This window comes from Trachemys scripta, chromosome 3, assembly GCF_013100865.1.
Source record: "Trachemys scripta elegans isolate TJP31775 chromosome 3, CAS_Tse_1.0, whole genome shotgun sequence".
NCBI lineage: Eukaryota > Metazoa > Chordata > Testudines > Emydidae > Trachemys > Trachemys scripta.
Genome location: NC_048300.1, coordinates 123,673,311 through 123,699,671, shown reverse-complemented (window position 1 = coordinate 123,699,671; position 26,361 = coordinate 123,673,311). Strand labels below are relative to the sequence as shown.

General features: G+C 43.5%; 1 protein-coding gene across 1 annotated transcript in view; it reads right to left on the bottom strand.

The window, feature by feature from the left end:
• The window catches only part of SEC63 (SEC63 homolog, protein translocation regulator), a 124,611-nt gene that overhangs the window by 71,729 nt on the left and 26,521 nt on the right, over positions 1-26,361 (bottom strand). The window contains exons 4-5 of the mRNA XM_034765927.1: positions 16,529-16,641; positions 9,166-9,227 (exon numbers count right to left, since the gene is read on the bottom strand). Of these exons, the coding sequence (XP_034621818.1) occupies positions 9,166-9,227; positions 16,529-16,641 (175 nt within the window). The remainder of the gene's footprint in view (positions 1-9,165; positions 9,228-16,528; positions 16,642-26,361) is intronic.

Below are 26,361 nucleotides of genomic sequence, written 5' to 3'. Positions count from 1 at the left end.
CACCCACCACTCACACACCAAACCCAATAACTGAAATTAGATGAAAGTACTGCTGCCCACAAGAAACTAGACTACTAAGCACCATAGGTAGAGAATAGGAGATACTATGGGGCACCAGTGGAATGGCAGGGAAATGATCAAGTCAGATATATCTAGATAAGCCTGGCAAGTCACCCACACCCACACGCTGCACAATCAGGCGAAAGCTTCCTCAAGATCAATGCCAATCTGACCTGGGGGAAATTTCCCTCCCAACTCCACATAGGGCAGTTGGCTAGACCCTGAGCACATGAGCAAGAACCAGCCAGCCAAGCACCTGAAGCGCCCCGTAGTGCATTGGTTCACATCCCAGCAATCCCTCTGCTTCCGTGCACATTTGGCACCATCTTTCAACATTTTTTGTGCTGCGTGCTCTGTCTTCCCTTTCGGTCTGCGGGAATGGAGCCTGAGCTGCTGAGGAATATGCTGACGAGTCTCACCAGCATGTCACGTTTGGCAGTCGAGTTACTCCTTAAGATCCAAAGTGACAGAGAGGACTCTGACTATATCGACTCGAGCAACGCATATGACAAGATTGCTTGTAGGATTCACGGACATGCTCACCACCATGGAATGCCGCTTTTGGGCTTGGGGAAACAAGCACTGAGTGGTGGGATCACATCGTCATACAAGGCTGGGATGATGATCAGTGGCTGCAGAACTTTCGGATGAGAAAAGACACTTTCATGGGACTGTGTGAAGAGCTCGCCCCCACCCTGCGGCGCAAGGACATGAGATTGAGAGCTGCCTTGACGGTGGAGAAGCGGGTGGCTATTGCAATCTGGAAGCTGGCAACTTGAGACAGCTACCGATCAGTCGCTAACCAGTTTGGAGTGGGAAAGTCTACCGTTGGAATCGTGTTGATGCAAGTTTGCAGGGCCATTAATCGCATCCTGCTCAGAAGAACTGTGACTCTGGGTAACGTGCATGACATTGTGGCTGGCTTTGGACAAATGGGTTTCCCTAACTGCAGAGGGGCGATAGATGGGGCGCATATTCCAATTCTGGCACCAGCCCACCTAGCCTCCAAATATGTTAATTGGAAGGGGTATTTCTCTATAGTTGTCCAGGTGCTTGTGGATCGCCGTGGGCATTTCATTGACATTAACACAGGCTGGCCCGGAAAGGTGCATGATGCACACATCTTTCAGAACAGTGGCCTGTTCAGGAAGCTGCAAGCCGGGACTTTTTTCCCAGACCAGAAGATCACTGTAGGTGAAGTCGAAATGCCCATTGTGATCCTTGGAGACCCCACTTACCCTTTAATGCAGAGGCTCATGAAACCCTACACAGGGAGCCTTGACAGCAGCAAGGAGCGGTTCAACAACAGGCTGAGCTGGTGCAGCATGAGTGTGGAGTGTACTTTTGGCCGTTTAAAGGGCCACTGGCGCTCTCTGTATGGGAAGCTGGACCTGGCCGATGACAGCATCCCTGCGGTTATATCCGCGTGCTGTACCCTCCATAGCATTTGTGAAGGGAAGAGTGAAAGCTTCACTCAGGCATGGACCTCAGAGGTTCAACACGTGGAGGCTGAATTTGAACAGCCAGAGAGCAGGGCTATTAGAGGGGCCTAGCGTGGGGCTGCAAGGATTAGGGATGCCTTGTAGGAGCAATTTGAGGCTGAAAGCCACCAGTAACGTCTGGTGCCCTGCACGGGAGTGAAGTGCACCCAATGTTAGTAGGAATCTGTGTTTGCTAATCTGACTTGCAGTGCCTGTTGCTTTCCTGGGCTAAGGTATCTTTTACTTTATGCAATAATAAAGAATTTTTTCAAAGCCAAAAAATCCATTTATTTAAAAGAAAATTAATATATTGAAAAGAAATACAACTGCTTTGGAAACAGAAAGGGCAAAGGGGTGGGGTGAGGAATGGTACAATCACAGATTTGCATATGTCCTGTAATCATACTCAGCCTTCCTGTCATGAGTGCTCTGCAATGAGTGCTAAGGGTAAGGGTCGTAGTTTTCAGGGCTGGGTGGTGAAGCTACAGGTGGCAATAAGAACCCAGATGTTGGGGAAAGTGGGTTGGAGGTGACATGGGGGCACAAGGGAAAGACTTTTGGGACAAGGGGGGGGTCAGGCACGGTAGTGCTCTGCCTGCATGGCTACGAGCGCCTGGATCAAGTCCGCTTGGCACTCCATGATGCTTATCAGCCAATCCGTGCTTTGCTGCCGCAGCTCCGCACTTGTGCCGAAAATCTGCATTGATCCACATTCTACTGGCAGATCCTCCTAAAAGCGCAGGAGTGGAGGGAGAGTGAAAGATTCTCGTTAAGTGACTGCTGCATTACTTCATGCAGCATGTCTTCTTTGCTTCTACATGGCCTCTTCCTGAGTCTTTGCAGCCTCTCGGCCGGCGATAACACAGACAGCTGAGATCTCAAGGTTGCATCTGTAAAGGCAAAATGCAACACTTAACAGAGGCAGCATTGTTCACACCAGACAGAGCAATGATTCCCCCGTATTTAAGGCGAGCAAACAGTCTACAAAATAGCATAATAAGTCCATCCCAAAGCGAGTGCATATAACCCACGGGAGCCCCAAAATGGTGAGTAAGCACAGGATCCAGGGGGCATGATTGTTTCATGGCTGTACTGTCCTCTGGGTTTCTGTGCCTTGGGGAGAGCCAACAGCTGCAGGGGGCCCCATACTGAACACTGTCCCCACATTTTCCACAGGAGTTCGTCCTGGAAGATATCTCGCTGTTGAGGTGAGTTGGGAAGCAAGGGAGGGTCTTCTACTACAATGCGGCTTCTGCCCTGGCCCATATGCAGCTTGCCTGTGTGCAGCAATGGTCCCCCCACCTCTCATGGCACAGTGGTGCAGACATGTTAGCCTGACTGGGACAAGGACCACAGTGGCTCTCCCAAGAAACCTGCCCAAGTGCATTGCCCAAGTTCTGGCTGAGACCTTTGAAGAGATCACTAAGGCCAATTACTGCGATGTGAGAGAGCACATCAGCGCCCTCTTCCACATCTAGGCATTCATGCAGCCCTAACCCTCCTCGCCCCAAGAGCCCGCACTGAACAATTTCCTCCCCAAAATAAAAGCCACTTACCAGGCACCTCCTCCGGTGTTTGTCCTTCCCCAAGCACCGGCCACCGCAACTGGCTACCTTCCTCCTGGCTTGAGAGCAGCTCCTGGCTGCATACATCTAGGGATTCCGAGGTGTCTTCCTCCACCTTAGCACCCTCACTCCCGCTTTGCTACTCCTCCTCCTCCTGTCTTGTTGAACTGGGCCCTGAAGTGCCCATGGTGGTACTCAGAGAGGAGGTGGGGTCACTCCCAAGTATCGCATCCAGCTCTTTGTAGAAACGGCAGGTTGCGGGGACAGCACCGGAGCGGCAGTTTGCCTCGTGGGCTTTGTGGTAAGCATTCTGCAGCTCCTTCACTTTAACCCTGCACTGCAGTGCGTCCCAGTCATGGCCCCTTGTGACGTTGCACTCTATATGATTTTATGAAAGTATGCTGATGAGTGCGAACATAATGTAACTAAAATATGCTTCATGCAAAAGATCTCTTGTAAGGTATCATTACAAAACTTATAATCTACTGAGTGTGGTCATCCTATTTGTATAAATGTATCACTCTTGTATCTGAAATTAGAAATATTAAATATAACTGAGGGCCTATTGTAATTATGCAAAGTGTGGGCCATTAATGGTGGTTTGGAATCTCAATGGCTCCCATCAACCAGGACAATTGACTCTGGATGGCTCTGTTTGCAGGCAGGCCTTCCAGTGAGTCAGGCTGGGAGTCTTACAGTGACATATGATCATGTCACCTGAACTGGAATCCATCTTTAACCTGGTGTTTTTCCATTGAGAAGGAGAGGTGGAAATCCAGAGGGACAAAGGATTCCTGCCTTATGCAAAAGATATATAAGTGGGTGGAACAGGACAAAGGGGACAGCCATCGTGAGAAATCCCCTAGCTACCACCTGAGCTGGAACAAGGGCTGTACCAGCGGAAAGGATTGTGCCCAAACTAGGTAGGCGTCCAGTCTGTGAAAGAAACTTATTGAAACATCGCTGAGGGTGAGATTTTATCTGTATTCCGTTTTATTACTGTACTAGGCTTAGACTTGCATGTTCTATTTTATTTTGCTTGGTAATTCACTTTGTTCTGTCTGCTACTACTTGGAACCACTTAAATCCTACTTTCTGTATTTAATAAAAATCACTTTTTACTTATTAATTAACCCAGAGTATGTATTAATACCTGGAGGGCAAAAACAGCTGTGCATCTCTCTATCAGTGTTCTAGAGGGCGAACAATTTATGAGTTTACCCTGTATAAACTCATATACAGGGTATATGAGCTGTATAAGCTTTATACAGGGTAAAACAGATTTATTTGGGGTTTAGACCCCATTGGTAGTTGGGCATCTGAGTGTTAAAGACAGGAACACTTCTTAAACTGCTTTCAGTTAAGTCTGCAGCTTTGGGGCACGTGATTCAGACCCTGGGTCTCTGTTGGAGCAGACTGGTGTGTCTGGCTCAACAAGACAGGGTGCTGGAGTCCCAAGCTGGCAGGGAAAGCAGGGGCAGAAGTAGTCTTGGCACATCAGTTGGCAGCCCGAAGGGGGTTCTGTGATCCAACCCATCACACCCCTTTCCATCATGTCCCTTGATATCTTCCCAAAGGTATCTTAATTCCTACAGCTGGAGCGCAGCTGGGACTGGGACTGATGAGGTCCAGCACCTCACCATTGCTCCATACTGGGGATTGCCTGGTGCGTGGAGGCACGGTCACCTGGAAAGATTCGCTGAGAGCACTCCACACCTGGCTGAGCAAACAGGAAGGGGATTTTCAAAATTCACAGAGAATTTAAAGGGCGGGTCTGACGGTTGGTCACCTGAGGGCAGGACAGTAGAGTTCAAACTGATGACCAGAATGGCTAGAACAGGCATTGTGGGACACTTCTGGAGGCCTATCAGAGCACATTAACAGACCAGGGCATCCAACTGGCACTGCGGCATTCCAGGGGGCGCATCAAACATTATTCCACTCACCAAGGTGGAGTACCAGGAGCGCTCTAGCCGCGGAGTCAGAGCATGCTACATGCCTTGCCACAGTGAGTTGTGAGTTAGAGTGCACTGGGCTGCTTTAATACGCTCTAACTCGCAAGTGTAGCCATGCCTTAAGTATAGGAAAATCTTTTGGTGTGAATGGCTATAATTGAAAATGAAATTTATGCATAGCATTTCCTCACTTGGCTGGCTTACAATGAAGATGCTTTGCTTTTGCTTTTTTGGCATCTGAAATCTTTGGAGTTTGCCAGTTACTCTGTGCATGATGCAACGGATTCTCGTCTTCTTTCAAATCCTCATACTCTTGGTCAAACCTTCCCATGGTGGAGAAAGGCTTCGGACAGGTTCAAGGGCCAGGCACAAATGTGCAGCTCAAAGCCTCATGCACTGGCAGAGCAATTATTGGCTGTTTGTGACAGCAGGGCATATCTAACCCTCTGAGGATCCTGAAAAACTGCCTATAGCATCTCCTGGACTTTGCTCAATGCTTACAAGGCTTCTTTGCTGCCACTGTGGGTGGCAAAGGGACCTGCTCAACAGGTACTGTACTGGAAAAACAAGACAGTTAGAAACTCACTGTTTAAGGGATTCCTTAGCTCAGGAGAGGAGCTAGAAGCTGAAATTAATTTGCTATTGCGCAAAAAGGAATACAAATGTTTTACAACAAAGTGGTCAGAGAAACTGACCCACCAGTCTGTTTAGCCACCAGAGGCAGTAATTCAGCTGTCCTGAGTTGAAGGGCAGGACTTACTCCATAAGTCTCCAGCAACAACACTGCATTCCACAGGTGGGAAACATTACACTTAGCCATGACTGAGGGGAGAAGCTGTTCAGTAGAAGGAAGAAAAAAAAAAAATCTAACAAGGTTTGTTAGTTCTCACCTGTAACTTTGCATTCAACCAAAATTAGAAAATTTTCATTTAAATGTTTCCAAACCAGCCTTAACTCACCTCATGTAGACATGCATTATAATATTGGCTTTCAAACTATAGTATATCGACCACAAGTGGTCTGTGGCAATCTGGCTGGTCACATGGTGCTAGCCCTACTTTTTTTTAAGCTGCCAAATAACATTAGTTCCTCATCAGTCCCGCACCATCAGATACATAAGACAGAAGTCAAACAGTGCCAATCACCACTCTGCTGGGCTTATTTTTCCAGGTTTTTTATATTCATATTTAATCATACCACTTCAGCCATTATTGAGCTATGGAGTGTGCCTCTGGTCAGCCTCTCCATCTTTTGCTGGGTTGCCAATGAAATGCTAGTTTAGGTAGCTTATCAGGCATTCTTAAAAGATATCCCAAATATGTCCATCTCTTCTTCTTTTCTACTTGCATTGTTGTATGTAGTTGTGCCCATTCTAGGAACTCCTCATTACTGATTCTACAAGTTCACTTTACTTTGAATACTCTACACGGATACCTGCACTGAAAGCTGTTCAATTTGTCCTGGATAGACTCATTTTTCCTTAAGACTCTGTTCCATATACAAGGATGCTTAGGATGTTGCTTCTAAAGATCTTAAGTTGGGTCTTTTTGCTAATCACACTGGAGTGCCATACTGTTTTGAGATTTTGAAATATGGCACTTTCTTTATCTATTCTGGACTTTAGATCAAACATGCACTATGGTGAATGACATTACCCAGATAAATAAATTTATTAACAGCTTCTCAAGGCTTCACCTTCCAAGTAGGTAAAATCTTCAGCAGGTAAATGACTGTTCCTAACATCAATTTTTGATTTCCTGATAAGATCTATTTGTTTGGCAGAATTTGAGAGAACATCTGTCTTTCACTGCATATCTTCAATTGATTTATTTATCAGACAGATGTCTTATGCAAAGTTTAAGTCTCCAAGCTCATGATCTATCCACACAATGCCCATTTCCATACCTTCACAAAATAAAATCAGTAGCGACTTGTAACAGGATGGCTGGCCTGAAACTGAGCTTAGCTCTCCTATTCCAGTTCAGGTGCTCCCTGTTTGAGCTAATTAAGAGAATGGAGCAGCATCTGGGAAGCTATAAGAGACATAAGAGTGAGTTAAAAGGGTCAGAGCAGACTGGTTTGGTCAGGAAGTGAGATTCCTGGAGAGGGCTGAAAACACAAGAGCAACAAAGGGTTTTCTGGCTGAGAGGACCAGGGCTAGAGGGCTGAAGGCAGGAAGGAGCAGCAGAGGGAGATGCCTGCTGCCTCTAAACTGGAGCAGAGGGCTGAAGGGAGGGAGTAGCAGAGGGGGCTTACCCACTGGCATCTCATTGCCATGAAGCTGGGTCCCAGAGGAACCAGGAGAGGCTCCCAGTGGAAAGGCTGTGAGCTCCCACTGGAAAGAGCATGGTTGTGCCCCAGAAGGAAGGCCTGGATTGGCTGTCCTGATGGAGGGACAGAGGACAACTGAAAGAGTCCAGGTCTGGTCTAAGACACCAGGATGGTGAAAACAGAGCCAGGTTTTTAAAGATTGTGTGCATGGGAGTTGATGTAGACTATGTTGTGGGACTTTTGGTTTGGGACTTTTGCAGTGTGGCTTGATTAATAAACCATGATGAACTTGAGGACAGGTTGTATTGGATTTACTGTGAAATGAAGAGGGAAAACAGAGGTGAGGGGCCACTCACAGGGCTTCAGTCTTTGGTAGCAATGCCTTGTGATCTACTAGAGTCATTTTGGAGGAGGCCTGATGCCTTCTTCTTTAGTGAGAGGAGTCTTTGATGGCATCTGCAGCCAATCACCCAGGTAACTGCAATGCCTGTGTTAAATTAGACCTGCTCTGGGCTTCCCTGGCAGTCACATTCCAGACTGTACAAAGTATTTGGAAACGTGGAAAGTGTGGCATCTTAGGTTTTGGAAGCACACTATACATGATGGAATGTCATTATTGTTGGAGCCTGGTGTGATGGGGTATACAAACCCCATGCTAGGCCTGAAGGGGTTAAAAGGCAGTACTGGGCCCAGGTAGCCCCACTCCTCTAGAGCTTCTGACCATGCTCCAAGACTGGAGGAACAGGTTAAAAATTGCTCAGAAACCTAAGCAAAGTGTGGTGGACAGGTTGCAGGAGAGAGGTATCTGTGCACTAACCACAAGGTCGCCCAGTCCTCTGAGTCCCCTATCAAACCTGGGAAGAGAGTTGCAACACTCACCTTTTGTGGGATAAGGTAAAGTTTGGGGGGGTTCTTTTTATTGTTTTGATGACCTTGTTCACCTATCCCCATTGTAACATATACTGTACTTTCAAGGAGAACAGTTATTGTTAGTATGGGAAATCTTAACTGAAAGTTTCCTGACATTTTCATATTTCAATTGCACTTTAAATTTGTATTAAAAGGTTTTTGTTCTGGAAGTTCTCAGAACTCTTAATGCTACAATACAAAGTGTGACCAGTTCTAATATTACTTTGAGCACCTTATGTAGGACCCGTTTGTCACCTTTATCCATATTATGAAGTAGCACCTTAATGTAAACGTGGCAGAATCTGACCCTTAAGTATTAAGAAGGGAAGACATCTGATTCCCAATGACATCAATGGGAGTTCTATAACAAAAGTGCTGGCAGTACAGAGCCATAACAGTGTACAGGCATGAATTTTTGGAATAACATTGTCCAACTTAATGGAAGACCTTCTTTCACACATTTAAAGATTATAGAAAGCTGTTTACTTCATTATAACCTATAATTTCTCTTTAGCAGATCCTCATGTTATAAAGAAACTTTTGAAAACAGGTTACTGGCACTGAAAATGTTTTTGAAATGTTTATAAGACAACTAAAAAGATTACATTTTTTTGTTTGCAACTCATGCCCTCTATTCTGTTAATTACTGATAATTCTCTCTGGATACTTACTGAAATTGGCAGGCTGTCTAAAACAAAGTTCTAATAACAATTCTAAATTAGCAAAGCCTCTCTGGGTTCCCCATCTATCATAGAACCCTTATTTCTAAAATTTTAGATTTTGAAAACTGACAAGTTCCTTCTGCCAAATTAAAAAAATTATTTTACATACACTGAGAAATGAGTCTGACTCAACTGGACTGAGGTACTACACAGGTTGTGGCTCAACAGCTACAGTAAAAATTATATCACTTATAATTATTACCTTGTGGCCCATCTGGGTTGCCAAATTCTTCCCAATTTTTTCGAGATTCTTCATCAGTTAAACTAATTTTAAAGAAAAGTTAGCAAGTTAGTAGAATGTACAGTAAGTTTCTCTGCATCATTAATACAGATTTTTTTTTTAAAAGAGGTATGAAGCCCCATTAAATATATTTGAGATCTGGTTTGGTTTGATGGCCTAAAAGTAGCAGAATGTATGACAAAGGAGAAGACAGGAATCTGAATTCTAAGCTTAATCTTCAGCTCCTCACACCTGGAAAGACATAGAATTCTGTAGTGGTGTCTTCAATTACTTAGAAGAGAGGAAAGTATAAGCTTTAAAAGCTATACATCAATACATGCTGGCCAAAATAAAGGTAGGTTCAACACTCAAAGCCAGAGAAGATTCATAACAATGCAAAGTAGGTATTGGTGATATTACATGTACTTTAAAACAAAAGGCTTTTGAAGAAACTAGCCCAGTTAAATTAATGCAGAATGTGACGTTTTATACCAAGAGCACACGGTATAAAATTCCAGGCAGAATTTAAGTGTTGGTTTGATTTATGAAATTAGATGAGGGACCTGGCTACCTAAGAGGCTGTATCCAGGAGATACTACCTCAACTGGGAACAGCAGAGGCACTCAAAACAACAGTCCACACTTTGGTTGGACAAGATTTAAGTACCAAGACACTGGAGGCTCTCTCTGATGGCAGGGAAACATTCATTATACCCTTAAGGAACCTGAACATCATGAGTTGAGAGAAGAGGTTTGTTCTTAAAATCATGGTGAGCAGATATTGCCAAATGAACCTTAAAGGAGACTAAGGCTGCACCCTGAGACCTAAGGGGTAACAGATACTCTAGAACTACAGGACTTCCAGTTGAGACAGTCTTTACTATCGCTCCAAATGGTAAATCATTTCCATTTCTGTTTACAAGTAGAGTTAATCCAGAAAAGGGTTCTTTTCTGCAAAAAAAAGTTTGATGAAAATGAAACCTTATAATTGATTTTCCACATAAAATTTCAATTTTTACCCCAAACTCAAATATCTCAGCCAAAAGTGTGAGCTGTAGTGTGCTCCTCAGGTTTCCCATCCTCTTCTATTGGTTGGGACCCCAACTGGGCTATAGCCAGGGATTCCCTCATGCACAGCTTCCTCTAAGAGGGGAGACACTGTTGCATTATGGGAGACGTAGTCCAGATGGAGATCCTAGACCCTAGAGGAGAATGGATACATGAGGAGCAAATTACAACTCCCAGTTTCAGCTGAAGTATTTGTTTTCTGCTGAAATATTTTGACAAAAATATCAACATTTTCAACTGAAAAAAAAAATCTTTTCAAGAAAAAAAGGTGTTAAGTCAAAAACAGTTTCAATGGAAAGGTTTTGACCAGCCCTATTCGTAACACTTCAAGGAAGAAGTCTTTCTAAAATGTAAAATAATGGCCTGAATCCTCTATGTATAGAAGCAGTCCATGCTAATTAGTAAACTAATCTCCTCCATGCTGCTTGAGGGAGAGAGTCTCTGAACTTGGATGTAGGACCTTCCCTTTCTGCTGAGATGGGTGGTCTGGAGACAGAGGTAGCAGTAATGACCGTTCTCTGGTCACCTGCAGAAGATGTACCTGTGCAGGAACAGCCACACTGATGCTATCAAGTTGCTGGCTCTGTCTAACCTCAGCTTCCTTATAATCCTGGGTATCAAGGTGATGGGAGAGAAGACATACAAGGGGTTTGCTCCAGACCAGCAGGAATTTCTCATGAGACCTCTTATCTGTGTGCACAGAACTGAGGGTGACTTCTGTGTGCCTTCAGAGTCCAGCTCTGAAGCAGGAAGTACAGCTCTGAAGGCAGTGCAGCCATGGTGCTTCCTGCAGCCCGGGGAGGTATTTGGAGGAGGGTCTGATCTCCCCACCCTCCGCTCCAAGAGCAGCCGGGGACAAGAAAACAAAGTCCTGTCCCCTCCCAGCTTGGCTGGGACTAGCAGCTAGGAACCCCAGGGTGGGGCACTCCCAGCAGCACGGGGGAGATCAGATCCACCTCCATCTCTAGGAACATCCTCCATCTGCAAGAATCTCCATGGCCGCTGCCTTCAGAGTCCAGCTCTAAAGGCAGCACAACCACAGAGCTTCCTGCCGCTGGGGAGGTACCTGGAGGTGGGTCTGATCTCCCGCCAAGAGCAGCCGTACAGGGGAAGAGAAAGTCCCATCCCTCCCCAGCCTGGCAGACTAGCAGCTGGAGCCCGATGAATAGTAGGAGCCGCTGGCTGGGTTGCCCCATCCCTGCCCCTCCTCCTCCCTTCAAATAGCTGGATTTCACGGGGGAGGTCTAATTTCACGGCTATGAATTTGGTAGGGCCATACTAATGAGCAAAAGACGCAACAGAGTTCAAGAAATCTCTCAGGCCTAGGAGTCTTAAGAACTGTGTGGTTTGTACTGCGTGTTTGAGGATTATCAAGGAGTCTTATTTTTAGGAATCTCTTCTGGGAAAAAGGCCCTGACTTGTGGAGTCTAGGATTGCTCCAGTGAAAGTGATACCCTGTGCAGATTGGACAGATGATTTTTCTCTTAGCTGATTAGCAGAGACTGCAAGAGGTTGCACATGTAATGTCAGCAGGATCTCTCTTCTGTGATACAAGTGGTCATTAGGAGCCAGTCGCACATGTACAGGTAACTGAACATGCCCTAGCATCTGAGATATGTAGCTACTAATGAGAGAGGCTTTGTGAAGGACTCGCAGTGCTGTAGATAATCCTAATGGAAGGACTCTGAAATGGTAATGACCTGTGCCCAAATGGAACCCGAGAAACTTGAAGTGTGTGCATTTGATTGCCACAAGAAAGTAGTAGGATTCCTTTAAGAGCCACCTACCAATCCCCCTGAAAAAGTAAGGAATGATGTCTTCTGGCATAAGCATCTTGAACTTGAATGTTTTGATCAATTTCTTGACATTTCCCTCCATGGCTCTCTTCTGTAGGAGGAGATTCACTTCCTTTTAGCAGGACTTAGGTCCCGCAAGAGAGGGAGGAAGGGGATGAAAGCAATGTGGTTTGGTGCAAAATTGAATGGAGTAACCATCATGGATTGTGTCTGGTACCCAACAACTCTAAAGTAACCTGCACCAGACAATGTAAAAATAGGAGAGAAAAGAGCGGGAGGATTGGAGCAGTAATAGATTTCATCACGCAGCTCTTGACCATCCCATCAAAACTGCTGCTTGGAAACTGATGTCACAGGCTGAGCTGATGTATAACAAGGTATCCGACGCCTATTCTGTTATGACAGTTTGCTAACAGCCATTTTGGAAGAAGGCAATCATTGCCCCCTTGAGGCTACATCTGCTATTGTTGCAGAGATAGGGACCGCTTTTGGAGATGAAGTGACAGGTAGGAAGCTCTCCTTAGAATAGAGGACATGGACCGAGTCATGTCCAAGGACATGGCAGCAACCTTCGTGGTAATCTTTTCCAGTGTCATCAGTCCTGTCACTGAAGAGGCCCATGCCTTTGAAAGGAAGGTCTTTAATATTTTCCTGGGATTCAGGAGGCTTGCAGATCTTAACCCGAGGTACCTTCTTAAATTGTTCTGCCCAGGCACCTAGTCTGCATTCTTCCCTTTCTGAAGGGGTAGAGTGAGAAGCTTTGTTACCTCTGGCTGCTTCCTTTGCTGTGGAACCATCATAGTATTAGCTCCAGGGTGTTGGAGTAGAAACTGATGCCTCTCACTTGGCACAAGGCACATCCCGTGAGCTCCCCTGGGTGCTAGTAGAAAGGAAAAAGGAGAGAGCAAAATATCCTTGATCAGATTTAGGACACCTGAAATGATAGGGATGGCCTGCTTCTCTTTAGTTTGTAGCTGGAAAATATCAAAGAAGGGATCAGGTTACTCCAGTGCCAACGCATCCACTTGATACTGGAAGGTATTAGCCATTCTCTCCAAAGGCAATTAGAATTGCCTCTGATTATCAGGTGGAGAAAATTATGAGGTGTCAATCTGATCCTCCAGTGAGATACCATTCGTACATTCTTTGACAGGAGCTTCGTACCATCCCTCAGAGTGGGGGTCTCATCCCACTCATATGATAGAAGCAATTCCTCTTGTGGATCCAGTGGTGCCGAATTTGGCAGCAACTGAAAAATGAACACCAGTGGAGGCAGGGGTGTCAAGCAAAGAAAGGGTGCTATAAAGGGCTTTGATGCTAGTGTTAATGAAAGTGCTGAGTTCAGCACCAGGTTAGGCTTGGCAACTTCCAGCAGCGAGTCCTGATTGCGTGGCCAAAAGAGGAGCTGGAGAAGACCCTGAATGAGAGCCCTCCAGACTTCTGTATTTAGGGAAAGAAAGGGGACTGGGCTCTATCGAACAAGGTAGTGGGCCTTTCAGGTTCAATTTCAAAGGGATCCCATATTCCTCAGGACATTCTGGATGGAAACCAAAGTCAGTAACTGTCGAGTCAAACCACATGCAGAGGCATAGCCTCGATGGATGACCCCCTCCTCAGGCATGGAGATACTGATGGTGTTACCAGGGTCTGCACAGGTGAATTATCCAGATTTATAAGTGACAAAACATCTGGCTTCAAAGGAGCATTGAAGGCAGGTGACATTAGTGCAGGTCAAGAATCTCTAGTGCCCTCACATTATCAGATGCAGATAAGAGGAGGAATGATGCTGCTGCTGCTTATGGCTGTCTAGTGAGGCCAAATGTTTCCTTTTCTCCTTTCTCTCATCCCGACGGATTGCAGGAGAGACCTGCAAAAGTAGAGCTAGAGCATAGATACCACATGGTGCCCAAAAAATTGGTGTCCAGTGAGTAGTCTGGGCATCATCCATGTGAGGTTTTTGAGGCCACTTTTGGTTTAGCTGACTCAATAAGGAGAGTGGCACTGATCCCTGGATGAGAAATTGATTCCTAGGATATACCTTAGAGGACCTTGACATGGAGGCTGGTATAGTCCCTATCAAGAGACTTTCCAGAGTAATACGTTATAGGCTTTGTAAAGAGTGGCACTCCGCACAATAACACAGAGAGGTGCTCATCCACACATAAGATCTCAGATATGAGCATCTGTCTCCAGAATTATTGAAGAGCAAGAAGTGCAGTTCTTGATGCACTTACAGGGCTCAGGATACACCAAACAGGCAGCTACACACATCATGCTATTCTATTCTACACTAACACAAACTATTTACAAATATTAAAAGAACTCGACTACAACAATCTCTCCTAAGGACACAAAGGTGCACTCCATTTAGTTTTCTGCTACTTAGAAGGAACTGGGGCAGCTGGAAGTGCACCTCCTTAAACAGAGTGGAGTGTTAATCTCAACCTCATGCAAAATCACTCATGCACCCCCCCCTAACAGCTACAGCTTTTCTAGGCAGTTCCACAGCTCAATGACCAGTTCCTCTGACCTGAAAAAAAGCTAATTTTAAAATAAAGTGTGTGTGTTTGGAACTCATGTATATAAGTGACTTTAAAATAAATAAATAAATAAATAAATGAATAAATAAATAAGAGCCATATTAGGGTGCAGAGGTTCAGCTATATAAATACATCTGGAGACCCATCCATCTGAAACTCACATTGCACATAATTCAGCACAAAAACTATGTTAATGGTTGAGAAATTAAATGCACAAGTCAAGAATTTTAAGGTTATGGGTCCCACAGAACAATAACTCAGTCATGCTGCACAATTAATATTAAGACAGATTATGTATGTGCAAGGGATATGACATTCATTCTGGAAAGTAGAATTATCTTGACATGTGTTTAAATTCTCAGCCATAAAGTTCCATTAATTTAGTGTCACACAGACACTGAGTCCAAGGAAGTTAATCCTAGCTGTCCAAACAATACCAGATAAGCTGAGCAAAAACAAAACACACTCGTTTTAAAAAGCAGTCACTCAAAATCCACAGCTTTGGCAGCACACTGAATACAGATAAAGCAGGACATTTTATAAACCCCCTCTGCCAGACTACTCACTGGACACCAATTTTTTGGGCACCATCTGGTATCTATGCTCTGGCTCCACCATGAACATACGGTTATGTACTCTAGCTGTGCTTAATTTACAGATTTCAAATGGTGTTGTGAAACAATGATTTCAAACAAGATATTACTGAATCTGTAACAGGCCACCTGGCTAGCAATTGTCAATTAGGCAGTTTACAACTGAAACAAGGGATAACTTTCCTCAAAACACCCTATTAAACATAGTCTAGAATTTTGACAAATAAAATTAGCATTTAAGTAAAGCATTTAACACGGAAACTTGTCTTCTACTCTATTCTATAACAGGTTCTTAAAGTGGGCTCATCACCTTAGCATCTGAGTGCATTCCAGTAGTGCATTAAACATGACTACCATCTGTCACGTGTTTGTTCTCTTGTCCTTTTCCCAGAGGTAGAGGTGCATGTAATGAAGTGTTTGTTTCAAATTTTTTTTTTTTTTTTAAATAAACATGGTGTATGCTTATATTAGAGAAATCAAGATCAAAGGAACATGCCTTGCACTTAGGGCAGAGGGTGGTGAGATTTGTGATGGTCTTTAGTTCCTGTGGGAATTCATTGCATAGTTTTGGGCTGGCCCCAGTAAAAGCTCTGTCTTCTGTTCTACAACAAAACCTGCTCTAAGGACCACTTCTAATACACAATTCATCTTAAATGGTCATTTTACAGTATATAAGGATTTAGCAAGTCAGTTAAAAACTACTGGGGTAATTTGAGAAGGCCATTAAATCAAAGAAATAAGACAGCATGAAATTCAAAGGTCTGGAGAACAAGCCAGGCAAGAGGACACTAGCGGTAAAGGTGGTGGTGAGGGAATGTTCCAAAGGAAATGAGTCAGAGATCAAAATGAGATGTCTCCATTAGTGGATGAAAGCAGAAGAATTGAAATAATGTCTCTCTCTCTCTCTCTTTAGTTGTATCTACCTTTATTGCCAGATGAAAATGAACAGTACACTGATGCTTCAAAACCAAGACTTTGATATCAAATAATTAACCTTTTATGGCAATTCTGAAATTTAGTTTAAAGCAAAACTGTACTCATTTTGTTCAACACAATTTTAACTTTACATCATAGAAAGTATACCACCATATCAACTATGTGAAGTCAAAGTTTAATCAAATTAGCATTTTAGAGCATATCGACAGATACTGCTAGAAACAATTCAGTTGGATAGTAAATGAGTCAGCTGTCAGACTGAAAAGCAGCTGACCTTTATTATGTATTTAATTGAATTAGTATTCATAGACTATATCAAAGTCAGTCTCTGCTGATATCTTAAGGTTATATTTTGATTTCCCTCCCACCCACCCACACCAAGCTCCTACTCTGTGAAACAGCCAGGAACTTACGCTGCATAAGCCTTTGCAATCCTCATGAACATAACTTCATCTCCTCCTTTATCTGGATGGTATTTTAGTGACAGCGCACGGTATTGTTTTTTAATTTCCAATACAGTTGCTCCCTTAAAAGAAAAGCTTCACGTTAGTACTGTATTACCAAACACATTACACCAAAAACACCTATTCTACCATGTTCGTACTCTAAAACATGTTTCTCTTTGATTGGTTCAGAAAAATACTGCAATCAGCATAAGGATAGGGAGCGCTATTCAAATCGCTTTCATGATCATAGCAAAACATACATTCAAAGCATTTCCTTTTTTTTTTTTTAGAAGCCAAATATCATTAAACCCGCAGAATTCAAACCCTGTGATGCAATTTAACATTTTCAGAAGACAGAGCTGGAAGGGGCTGTCTGAATGATCTTGTTCATCCATCAAAATAAAAAAAACAAACAAAAAAAATGGATTTTCTTCAATTGATATAAATTTAACATTCAGCTGAACATATCTTGTGATCAGGAAACACTAATCTGCGCCTACCTCAAGATTTCCTGTCTCTGGATAATAAGTTCAACAGATCCACTACCTCAGCTTGTTTGCAGCTTGGGTGCAAAACCAGACCTGTCAGTCACTGGAAAGAATGGAATGCCTCACCCCAAAATTCCCTCTAGTTTAGCTAGCTTCCATAGCACGGAACTCGTATATTGTGTTGACTATATTTTGAGGACAACGAACAGTATCTCCTGCCACAAAGCATGGTAAATTCCAGCAATGATGACAAACCCAAATTCCTGGATGATTGTTTTCATCTCTGTTCTGGATGATCCATTTCTTTCCAGGGTGTGTCAGATCTGTGAACCTTATTACTCAAAGAAAAGAAGTTTTCAGGTAAGTACAAATATATTTTCCAATTCTACTTCATGCTAAGGTCCACAGACCCATTACAAAGGGATTATCATAGCAGTATACCTACAGGATGGGAAGCAGGATCATTCTTAAGTGTTGGACATCCAAAATGCATAACATTCTATATTATGTGTTCTCTCTCTCTCTCTCTCTCTGATAACATTAGAGTTGCAAAGTCAAAACTCGGGGAAAATGAACAGAAGAGTCTAATCACTAGAGCCCAAGATCCTGGAAGTAGAACCGAAGATTCCGGAGTCTTAGGATTCCTCTGTCAGCAAATATCGGTCAAATCCACTCGCAAACTGCCCCATCCCCTTCTAGTGCTGGTGGCTGATGATCACTTACTACTGCTATCAGTTACTCCGTCAGTTCTAGTAGCAGAGATCTGTGTGGTGGGGCTAAAGGTTCCAACCCTACTGATAACCCATGTGGGTGTCAACATCATGACACATGAAGTCAGTTTTTTCAGTTTGCTTTTTCAAAAATGTAGGAAATTGCATACAAAACTACATTAAAAGAACATTACGGTTGCAAAGTCAAGTACTCAAAAGTTAGGAGGTGCCAGAATTAAGGTTACCTGTGCAATCAGCAGCACACAACATTGATTTTCACTAAGTGAGATATTTCTGGGTGCAGGTGCCACTCTGCCAATCCAACCTCTGCTTGGCTTAGTTTTCATCTTCCCCATTAATGGGTAGTGCACATATCTATATCTAGGGTACTTTCATGGCACCTCCTTTATCTCAATATCTGAGCACCTCAATTTTTAATGTATATATCCTCAACATCCCTGAGACGTACAGAGTACAATTATCCCCATTTTACTGATGGGAAATTGAGGCACAGACAGGCTAAGTGACTTGCTCAAAATCACTTAGGACCTGAGTTCAATTCCCTTCTCTAAGCAAGTGCCCTAACCAATGGATAATCTGTCCTCTCTCACAAAGAAATAGGAAACCTTGCTCCACCCAGAACCGAAAATTTTCTTTTTGGAGTAGGGCTAATCGTGTTCTTCCTGCTTATTTAAAAACCTTCCCAGACATACTGATTGTCATGACTAGAGCATGTCTTATTCATGGAGGAAACTGTGCTCCACAACCTCAGTGAATCATTGTGTTTTAGCCGGTAGGTGCTATGCTATCTATTTCTGGTACTCATTTCCTGAAACAGGAAGATCCCTTTAAAAAACAAAATCTGATTCTTTTTATTTACCAGTTGAGGGAGCCGAGAATATACAACTGGAGCTAGATCTCCGCCAATGGATGCGATACGGTAAGATGCAAAGGGGATGCCCAGAATAACTGTATAACATGAATTCTAGATCATTGAAGCATGCCGATGTGGGACATCAGAATTCCCAATAAAGTACAAGAATTGTATTTTTGTTTCTGTGACACCACTTGTTTCCATTATAGCCATCTTCACCTTCTAGTAACATTCTTCTGAGATAAGATCTTCTTATACCTGACTGTGTTCCTCCTCAACACAGGTCTGTGATCAACTTCCCTAGCACCCTGTGTCGGTCTTGAATCCAAAACACTCCAAGAACCATATTATTTTGTGTATTTCCTTCAACTTTGCCATTGTACAGAACCTTGATGAGAAGAACATTTTTAAGGAAGAGAAGTGAATTTCCTTCTTACCTAAAGCCAATATTATTGCCCACCACGATCCTGAAAGAGACCCTGGGAACACAGGTCAGGTCAAATGGTAATGACCAAAGTTGAGAAAAGAAAAATGACGCCATCCATCTGCAAAATGTAAGAACTGTTTGTGGGCTTGTAAAAAGGAAGATTTCCTTCTTACCTGTGAATTTCCTTTCTAATACTTACGGCCAACAGTCTGTTCTGTGGAGCTCTCCCTTTCTCCCTGCTGCCTAGAGGCAGAGCACAGAGTGATGGCCAGCCTGGGGCCAAGATTGCCCATCTGTGGAAAAGCCCAGTACTATAGCTTCCCAAAACTAAACACTAACTGAATCTACTAACAGATTTAGCAAACAGACAAACATTCCTCTATGCAAACATGTATTTTCCATTCTCATCTGGGAAAACAAGGGAGATAGTCCAGCAGCCACTGTACTCAACTTTGCTTTAGGGTCATGCTTTTTTATTTTGTATGTCAAGATCATACATTAAGAATCCGCCTGATGACACTACCGCTTTTAAGCATGTTGAAAGACCAACATTTCATCCCACCTTCACCATACCTCTTGCATAATCAGGAAGATTACGCAAGAGGTGTGGTGAGGGTGGGATGAAATGGGGCATAAAAAAAAAATCAAAGCAGAAGAGTTCTAATATATGAAATACATGTATTTAATATTTGCAATATCAATCAATAATACATATGTGAATAATAAGGGTATAAGAGGAGGCTTGGGGGTATAGCACAGACCTTAATTTTCATTTGATACAGTGACCACTTTTTAATGTGAAAAATATTCGAATTAGAAATGTATTCAACAAATTAAAATAATTTTAGCATAATTTAGTGATTAGTAGTGTTCTCTCATTCAAACTACAACTGAGTGTCCCAATATGAGTAATACATGTCACTTCTTGTCATTGCTGTTTTCATCTGCAAATGCTAATGCTGATTTTGTCATGTCATTGCAACACACCACACACCTCCTTGGCATCCACAGAATATGGTACATGCTGGTTTGTCGCTGCTGCAGCCACATCTCCAATTTACAAGGTGAATCACCCTCACAAGAGCACTTTATTAACTTCAGAGTATCTGGGAGCAAGCACAACATTGTCTGGTACAGTTTTTGAAAACAGACTTGGAACTGTCATCACATATCCATCCATGCTGCAGTGGACCGTCTGGGGCCAAAGCACCTTTCCCACACATATGCCTGAAGAGGTGCTCATTTTACATTTCCTATAAATGTTTCAGTTGGTGGTGATAAGGAACTGAGTTCTGGTCTTCATGTGGTACATTTGCCAATTTTGCTGCCCATGATACATTCATGTCACCACATAGAGAGGCAGTATCCAACTCACAGAATTTTCATCACAGTGCCTTTACTGGGAATAAAATAGGAAACTACTGTATCACAGCCTGAGAGTACATGGGCAGCTAACAGTCCTGGTACAATGTTCTGGTGTTCCTCTGAAGCGGCACAAATGTCTTTATAGCTTTCTTTCATTGGTCCCTATTCACTAAAGATGTGAGGCCCTGTTCAAGGCAATGGTGCAAGAGTAAGACAAATACATCAGTATCATCAGATAATACAGATATACCCACCAGTTTCTCTTTTGCAATCACAGTTCATTGTACAAGGATGTTGCCAGCTTCCTCATGTGAGGTAGCTGTATCTCCCCTGTTGATTGCCACACCTTGTTGGTTTATTTCAACTGGGGTGTTGTCTCTACCTTTTATTATTAGCTTGCGCTTTAGTGTGTGTGTGTGTCACTGGTGAAACTTCTTGCCTTAAATGAGTTCTGTATAAATAATGTCAATCAATTGTTTCTGAATTTCAGTAACTATCAAGACAACTTTCTATGGAGGTAGCGGTGTACTTCTAGTGAACTGATGCGCTCTGCTTGCTTCAGTAGCTCTGCTAGATCTCGTGCCACTCTTTGTGATGAAGTTTTTGTACCTGCCAAAGACAAGGTATAGATCACCTGCTGCTACCTTGTGTTCAATGTAGACTCTGAAATTGGTCAGAGAGTCCTTGATGACACTACTTACTAACACCTGTACTACTCAAAAAATTGCAGAACCACCAATGACTGTGCAGGTGCCTTGTTGTGAATATGTTTTATTGACCCCTCTGTCTGCAGCTGCTTCTTTAGGTAGGACTTAGCCGTGGCAATCTTCAGGTCACCAGAGTCAGTAAATATTGGTAAAGGATCCAAATCATGACAAAATATTCTTGATGTCAACCCCTTGTGAACTTGCTTCTAAGTCTATCACTCTTTAATAGATAAGCTTAGTGTCAAATATCTTCATTGGAGCAACCTGTACATGCTTTGTCACTACTAGTGTCTCTACTATCCTTGGTATTGTGTCATAGAACCATATGGGACAGCCACATTCAAATTCTTGCATTTCGCGAATTCCAAGTGTGTTCATTTACACTGACTGATGGTGATGCCACTCTACCATGGACAATGTTTAGTATTACCTCTGGGTGTTTAGTGGGTGCACAGCTCTAGCTTCTTACTGATGGCTTCTTTGTTCATTGCAGCAATCCTTAACTTCAATTCTTCTTTGGGGATCTCTTGTACTTGGGCCTTGTGTACTGTATTTTCATTACACTCTGGTTTCAGAGCGATCTCAGTGAAGCAACCATGCCTTTTGTCTAGATTCAGGGGGAGGAGGGGGCATACCAGCATGCTATACTGCTAATACAGAATTAGCTAGCTAGGAGGTACATTTGTTATGTTCCTTATACAAACTATTAGTGTGAAATTTCATTAAAAAATAATTGAAATTCAATTAAAGTGGTTTCACTGTCACCTGACTTGTGAATCTGAAAGGGTTGCTAATAAGTGCTAATATTTCAAAATGCTCAACAGTGACAAGGTATCATCAGGTAGTGTCTTTGAATTTAGGATCTTGAAATTCAGAATGCACAAAAAAAAAAAAACCCTACACACACTATGGACACTAAAACAAGGTACTGCTAAAAATTTGCATTTGGCTGTCAGACAGAGAGAACCAATTACTTCAATTCTGAGACTAGTTAATCTCTGGAAGTGGACCAGACTATCAGACATGTAGGACATTAGAAAGAAAGCTCACAGGTAAGAAGGAAATGTTCTTTTCTCACCAGCCCCTCCTCCCTATAAGTGTGTACTGTGAGATGTGCAAAGCAGTACTCAACTTTAGGGTAGGAGGAGGATTCAAACTATAGGATTCATGGAAGACTGACCCCAGATTACTGCTGCAGCAGCACATTCTGAAGTACCTTACCCCTACTCCCCCAAAAAGCTATATTCAAAGAAGAAAGGACATTAACCATGATGACTATGTAGCTGCCTTTCAAATTTCTTCATATGAAGTACAAGACTCTTCTGCCCAAGAGGTAGCTGAACCCTCAGAATGGGCAGTAATGTTACCTGGTGAATTCATTCCAGGTTTGTTGTTTTTTTCCACCTTTTGACTGACAAGTGAGAAGATAAAGAAAGCTGTGGTTTTCTGATGAAATCTACCTCAAGTGCACAGAAACACAAGTTCTCCTTACATCCAGTGTATGCCATTCAATCTCCTTTGAAAGCATAGGACTAGGAGGCAAAGCAGAGGCTGAAACAAGTCTCACCAGCTCCGACATCAGATATCCCTGCTGGAATCTCAAAGGATGAGTCCACCATTTGAGGGACGAAGTGATTGACCTCAGAAGGTCAACTCTCCAATCCCAATTGGTTGCAATTTCTTGCTAATATAGTAAGAGGAATTTTTGGAGCACTCTCATATAAAATCTGGCCTATTGGAAGGCGTCCACACATGAAATTAGCATACTGAGAAATTTCGTCAGAATTTTTAGCGATATCTGATGGCACATGGTGAAGTGAGGAGAGTATCTTCTGTTGTGTCTCCTCTGAAGTGAACACCTTTGTGTCCAGGATCACTTCTGAATGCAGAAGTTGCTGAGATGGTTGGAGATGACTCACTATATTCACCAGAAAACCAGAGTCTTGTAACAGGGTTAATCTCCTCTAGACCCCAAAAAGCATTTGAAAGGACAAGGAACAGATGATATGGTCTAAGTAAGGATGAGTGTCTCCGCCCCACACCCGCTGTCAGGAATCAGGCCTGCAGCTGATCCAGTCTACCAGCAACCTATGAGCACAGCTAACCTGTAGTAGGCTGCCTGATTGATGGGAAGTCTACTTGTTGCCAGGCTTGCTCCTCCTTATTCCAGCATCAGCCCCTGCGTTTCTCCCACCCTGCCTCGCTCCAGGTAACCCGGCTCTGAACCTCAGTTCTGATTCCTGACTTCTGTCTTCGGCTCTGATCCTCAACTCTGGCCTCTGACCCTGGGATTCTATTTCTAGCTACCACCTCCTGCTCCACCCACCGGGCAAGACAGGCCATATCCCCATCTCTAACATCCACCAAGAACAACTTAGACCACCAGGAACTTGTGAAGACTCGTGGGGTAATCACTTGCCCGAATGAGAGATCCCTCTATTGAAATGCTTCCCACTGTAACAGAAATGTAGAAATTTTCAGCAGCTCTCCCTAAATGGCATATGTAGGTAGATCTCCCTGAGCTCTAAGGCAATCAAGAAATCCCAGTGCTTCCATCTATTTGTTGAGGGACTTGACCTGTAATATGACTCATGTCCCCTATCCTTCTTTGGGAACATACAGAATATTGAGTACACTCCACCAAAATCTGTCTCACTAGTACCAGCTCTATAGCGCCACTGCAGAGAAGTGTTTGATCAGGTTCTTTGATCTGGGGAAAGACTATGAACTTGTCTCTGGAGGACTTGATTACATAATATTGTGATGGCATAACCCTGTAGAACCGTCTAGTGCTCACTTATCTCCCATGTGTGTTCAAATTTCTGAAACCTTTCCCCCAGATAAAATGTCTTCTTGGACATGGGGCCCTTAAACCAGAAATCAACAACCAGTCTTGAGGATCTTTTCAAAGAGTCCTATTTTAAATTTCTCTCTCTACCTCTTCCAGATTTGTGGATTTCTTATGGGCTGGTAACCGTGAAAGGAAGATAACAAAAGCCAGGAGGTGATGAAACAGAAGAGATTTTCCTCTCACTAACTTCTGCTACTGCTTAGTCCATGTCCTCATGAAACAACTTGCCCCCGGTGTACTTGATTGAGATCACAAGGTGTTTTATTTGTGTTTCTGCTTTCCAGACATAAAGCCAAGTGTGTCTTCATGACACCACATTAGCAGCTCTCTCCATGGCCTCTAATTTAAGGGGGATCCAGGAAGCTGATAGCAAGAGCTTGTTCAAGCTCGTTTTCAGTTTTTTTATTTTGAGTCAGGCCTAGTTGGGTCATACATTCTATCCAGGCTAGAATCACCCTGACAAAACAAGAGTCTGCTGCGGATGCCCAAAGATCTCTAAGTTCTTTCTTAGAAACGACTGGATTTTTTCAGTCTGTTGGCTCTCATGGCAAACTCTCCCTCTCATTCCTTCAGAGTGTCTTTGACCAAAGTGGCAGCTGCTGCATCTACCTTTGACCAAATGTTTAGAAGAGAACTTGATGTGTCTGTTGGGATGCTTGTCTTTGTTAGGAGATGCCCACCCAAGCCCTGATTACTTCTTCAAATACTAGGTGCAGTGGAACACATTTCTCTCTTTGCTTTAGCTTGAAAATATTTCTAAGCTGCTTTCTTGGATTACTCTGGAATTGGTGGCTTCTCAAAAGTCTCAGGCAGCATTTCCAGGGTGGTGAGCACCTTCCATAACAGATGATTAAATACCTGCAGAGGGAAAGCCTGTCTTGCAAGTCATCCTCTACTTCTCATCCACCTTGATCTCCTTGGAGGATGGGCAGGAGGAGAAAGAATTTCACATCTCCCTCTCATTCTCTGATCTCTTCGCTTTTTTGATCTTCTGAATCTTAAACTTTTCTCTCTCTTTTTTTTTTAAATATACTGGGGATGAGCTAGAGGAGGAAGAGACCCTCTTCTTTGATTTTCCCTTTTATGTAAGTGCCACAGTCCCTGCAAGTACACCTTCCTCATTGCTTGTAATGGGCAACTCAAGGCCAGAATCTGAACTGAGGAGCATTTTGAACCTGCAGACTTAATTTTTTCTTTTCTTGCCTTTTCTGGAGAATGTAGCCACAGGTTTCCACCATTCAGGCTACAATACATATTTTGGGTTGCGGGCAGGGTGGCTAAGGCAACGTCACATTTCACCCCTGTTCCAAAGTGTCCGGCCATCTCCCGGGTAGAGATAGAAGGGTTCGGGAGGGGAGCAGATAGAAAAAATCCCTCCCTCCTTCCAAAGCGGTTTCCTTTGTCGGAAGATGCTCCATTGGCATGTAACCTGCCTGTCCACCCAGACTGAAGTGCAACCACTTCATTATTTCAAAGGGCAATACTGAGGTTGAGGGGGGTGGTAATCCCCAGGGAGTTATTAGTGGGGAAGAAGATGAATTGTCACTTGCCCACCCCTCTCCCAACAAGTCTGCACTGTGGACATGAGGAGTTAAACAGATCATCTGCTTAATCATAGGCAGTTGCAGCTTTTCCCCACAGAAGGCTAGGAGATCTGCCTGTGCTGCCTACTGCAAACCAACTGGGGTGGGGGTCCACTCCATAGTCCAATTTCCTGGCTTAGAATAGATCTGGCCCTCACATTGGCTGAGCGGGTTAGGCCCCATGCCTGGAGGGCTACATAAGGACCTGGCCCACCCCTGCACCTTCAGGTTGCCCTTTGCTGCGGCTGTTGGATCCTCTTTGCAGCTAGACAATCTGGTCCTAGTATTCCTGAACAGGAAAGAGACTTGAGGGCATTTGTGACCCTCTCTTTCCCTACCTGCCACCGCCCATGAAAGATGGGGAAAACAGATCTGCAGGACAGGGTCCGAGGCAAATCTGGTTCAGAAACCCCCAGCAAACAGAGAACATTAAAAAAAAAATAATAATAATTTAGGAGTCTCCAATTTAAAAAAAAAAAGAAAAAAAAAAGAAAAAAAAAAAATCGGACTGTGATTATGTCCTATCTTGATAGGCACTGCTATAAAGAGAAGACCACTAGGTCTCCAGTCTGCCCAAAACTAGAGAAAAAGAACTCGGGGGTGCTCCACAGAAGGGTGATCTTGGCCACAGGCTAGCTGTCAATCTTTGTTCTGAATCCAACCAGCAGGGAGAGGGGTGAACGCCTCACAATACAGACTGTCTGAAAATGGGAATGCTTTGAAGTTGAACCTCCTTTAGGAACCTATTTAGATGTTTCAGACAGGACTCTGCTTTGTTTGTCCCTGATTTTCTCA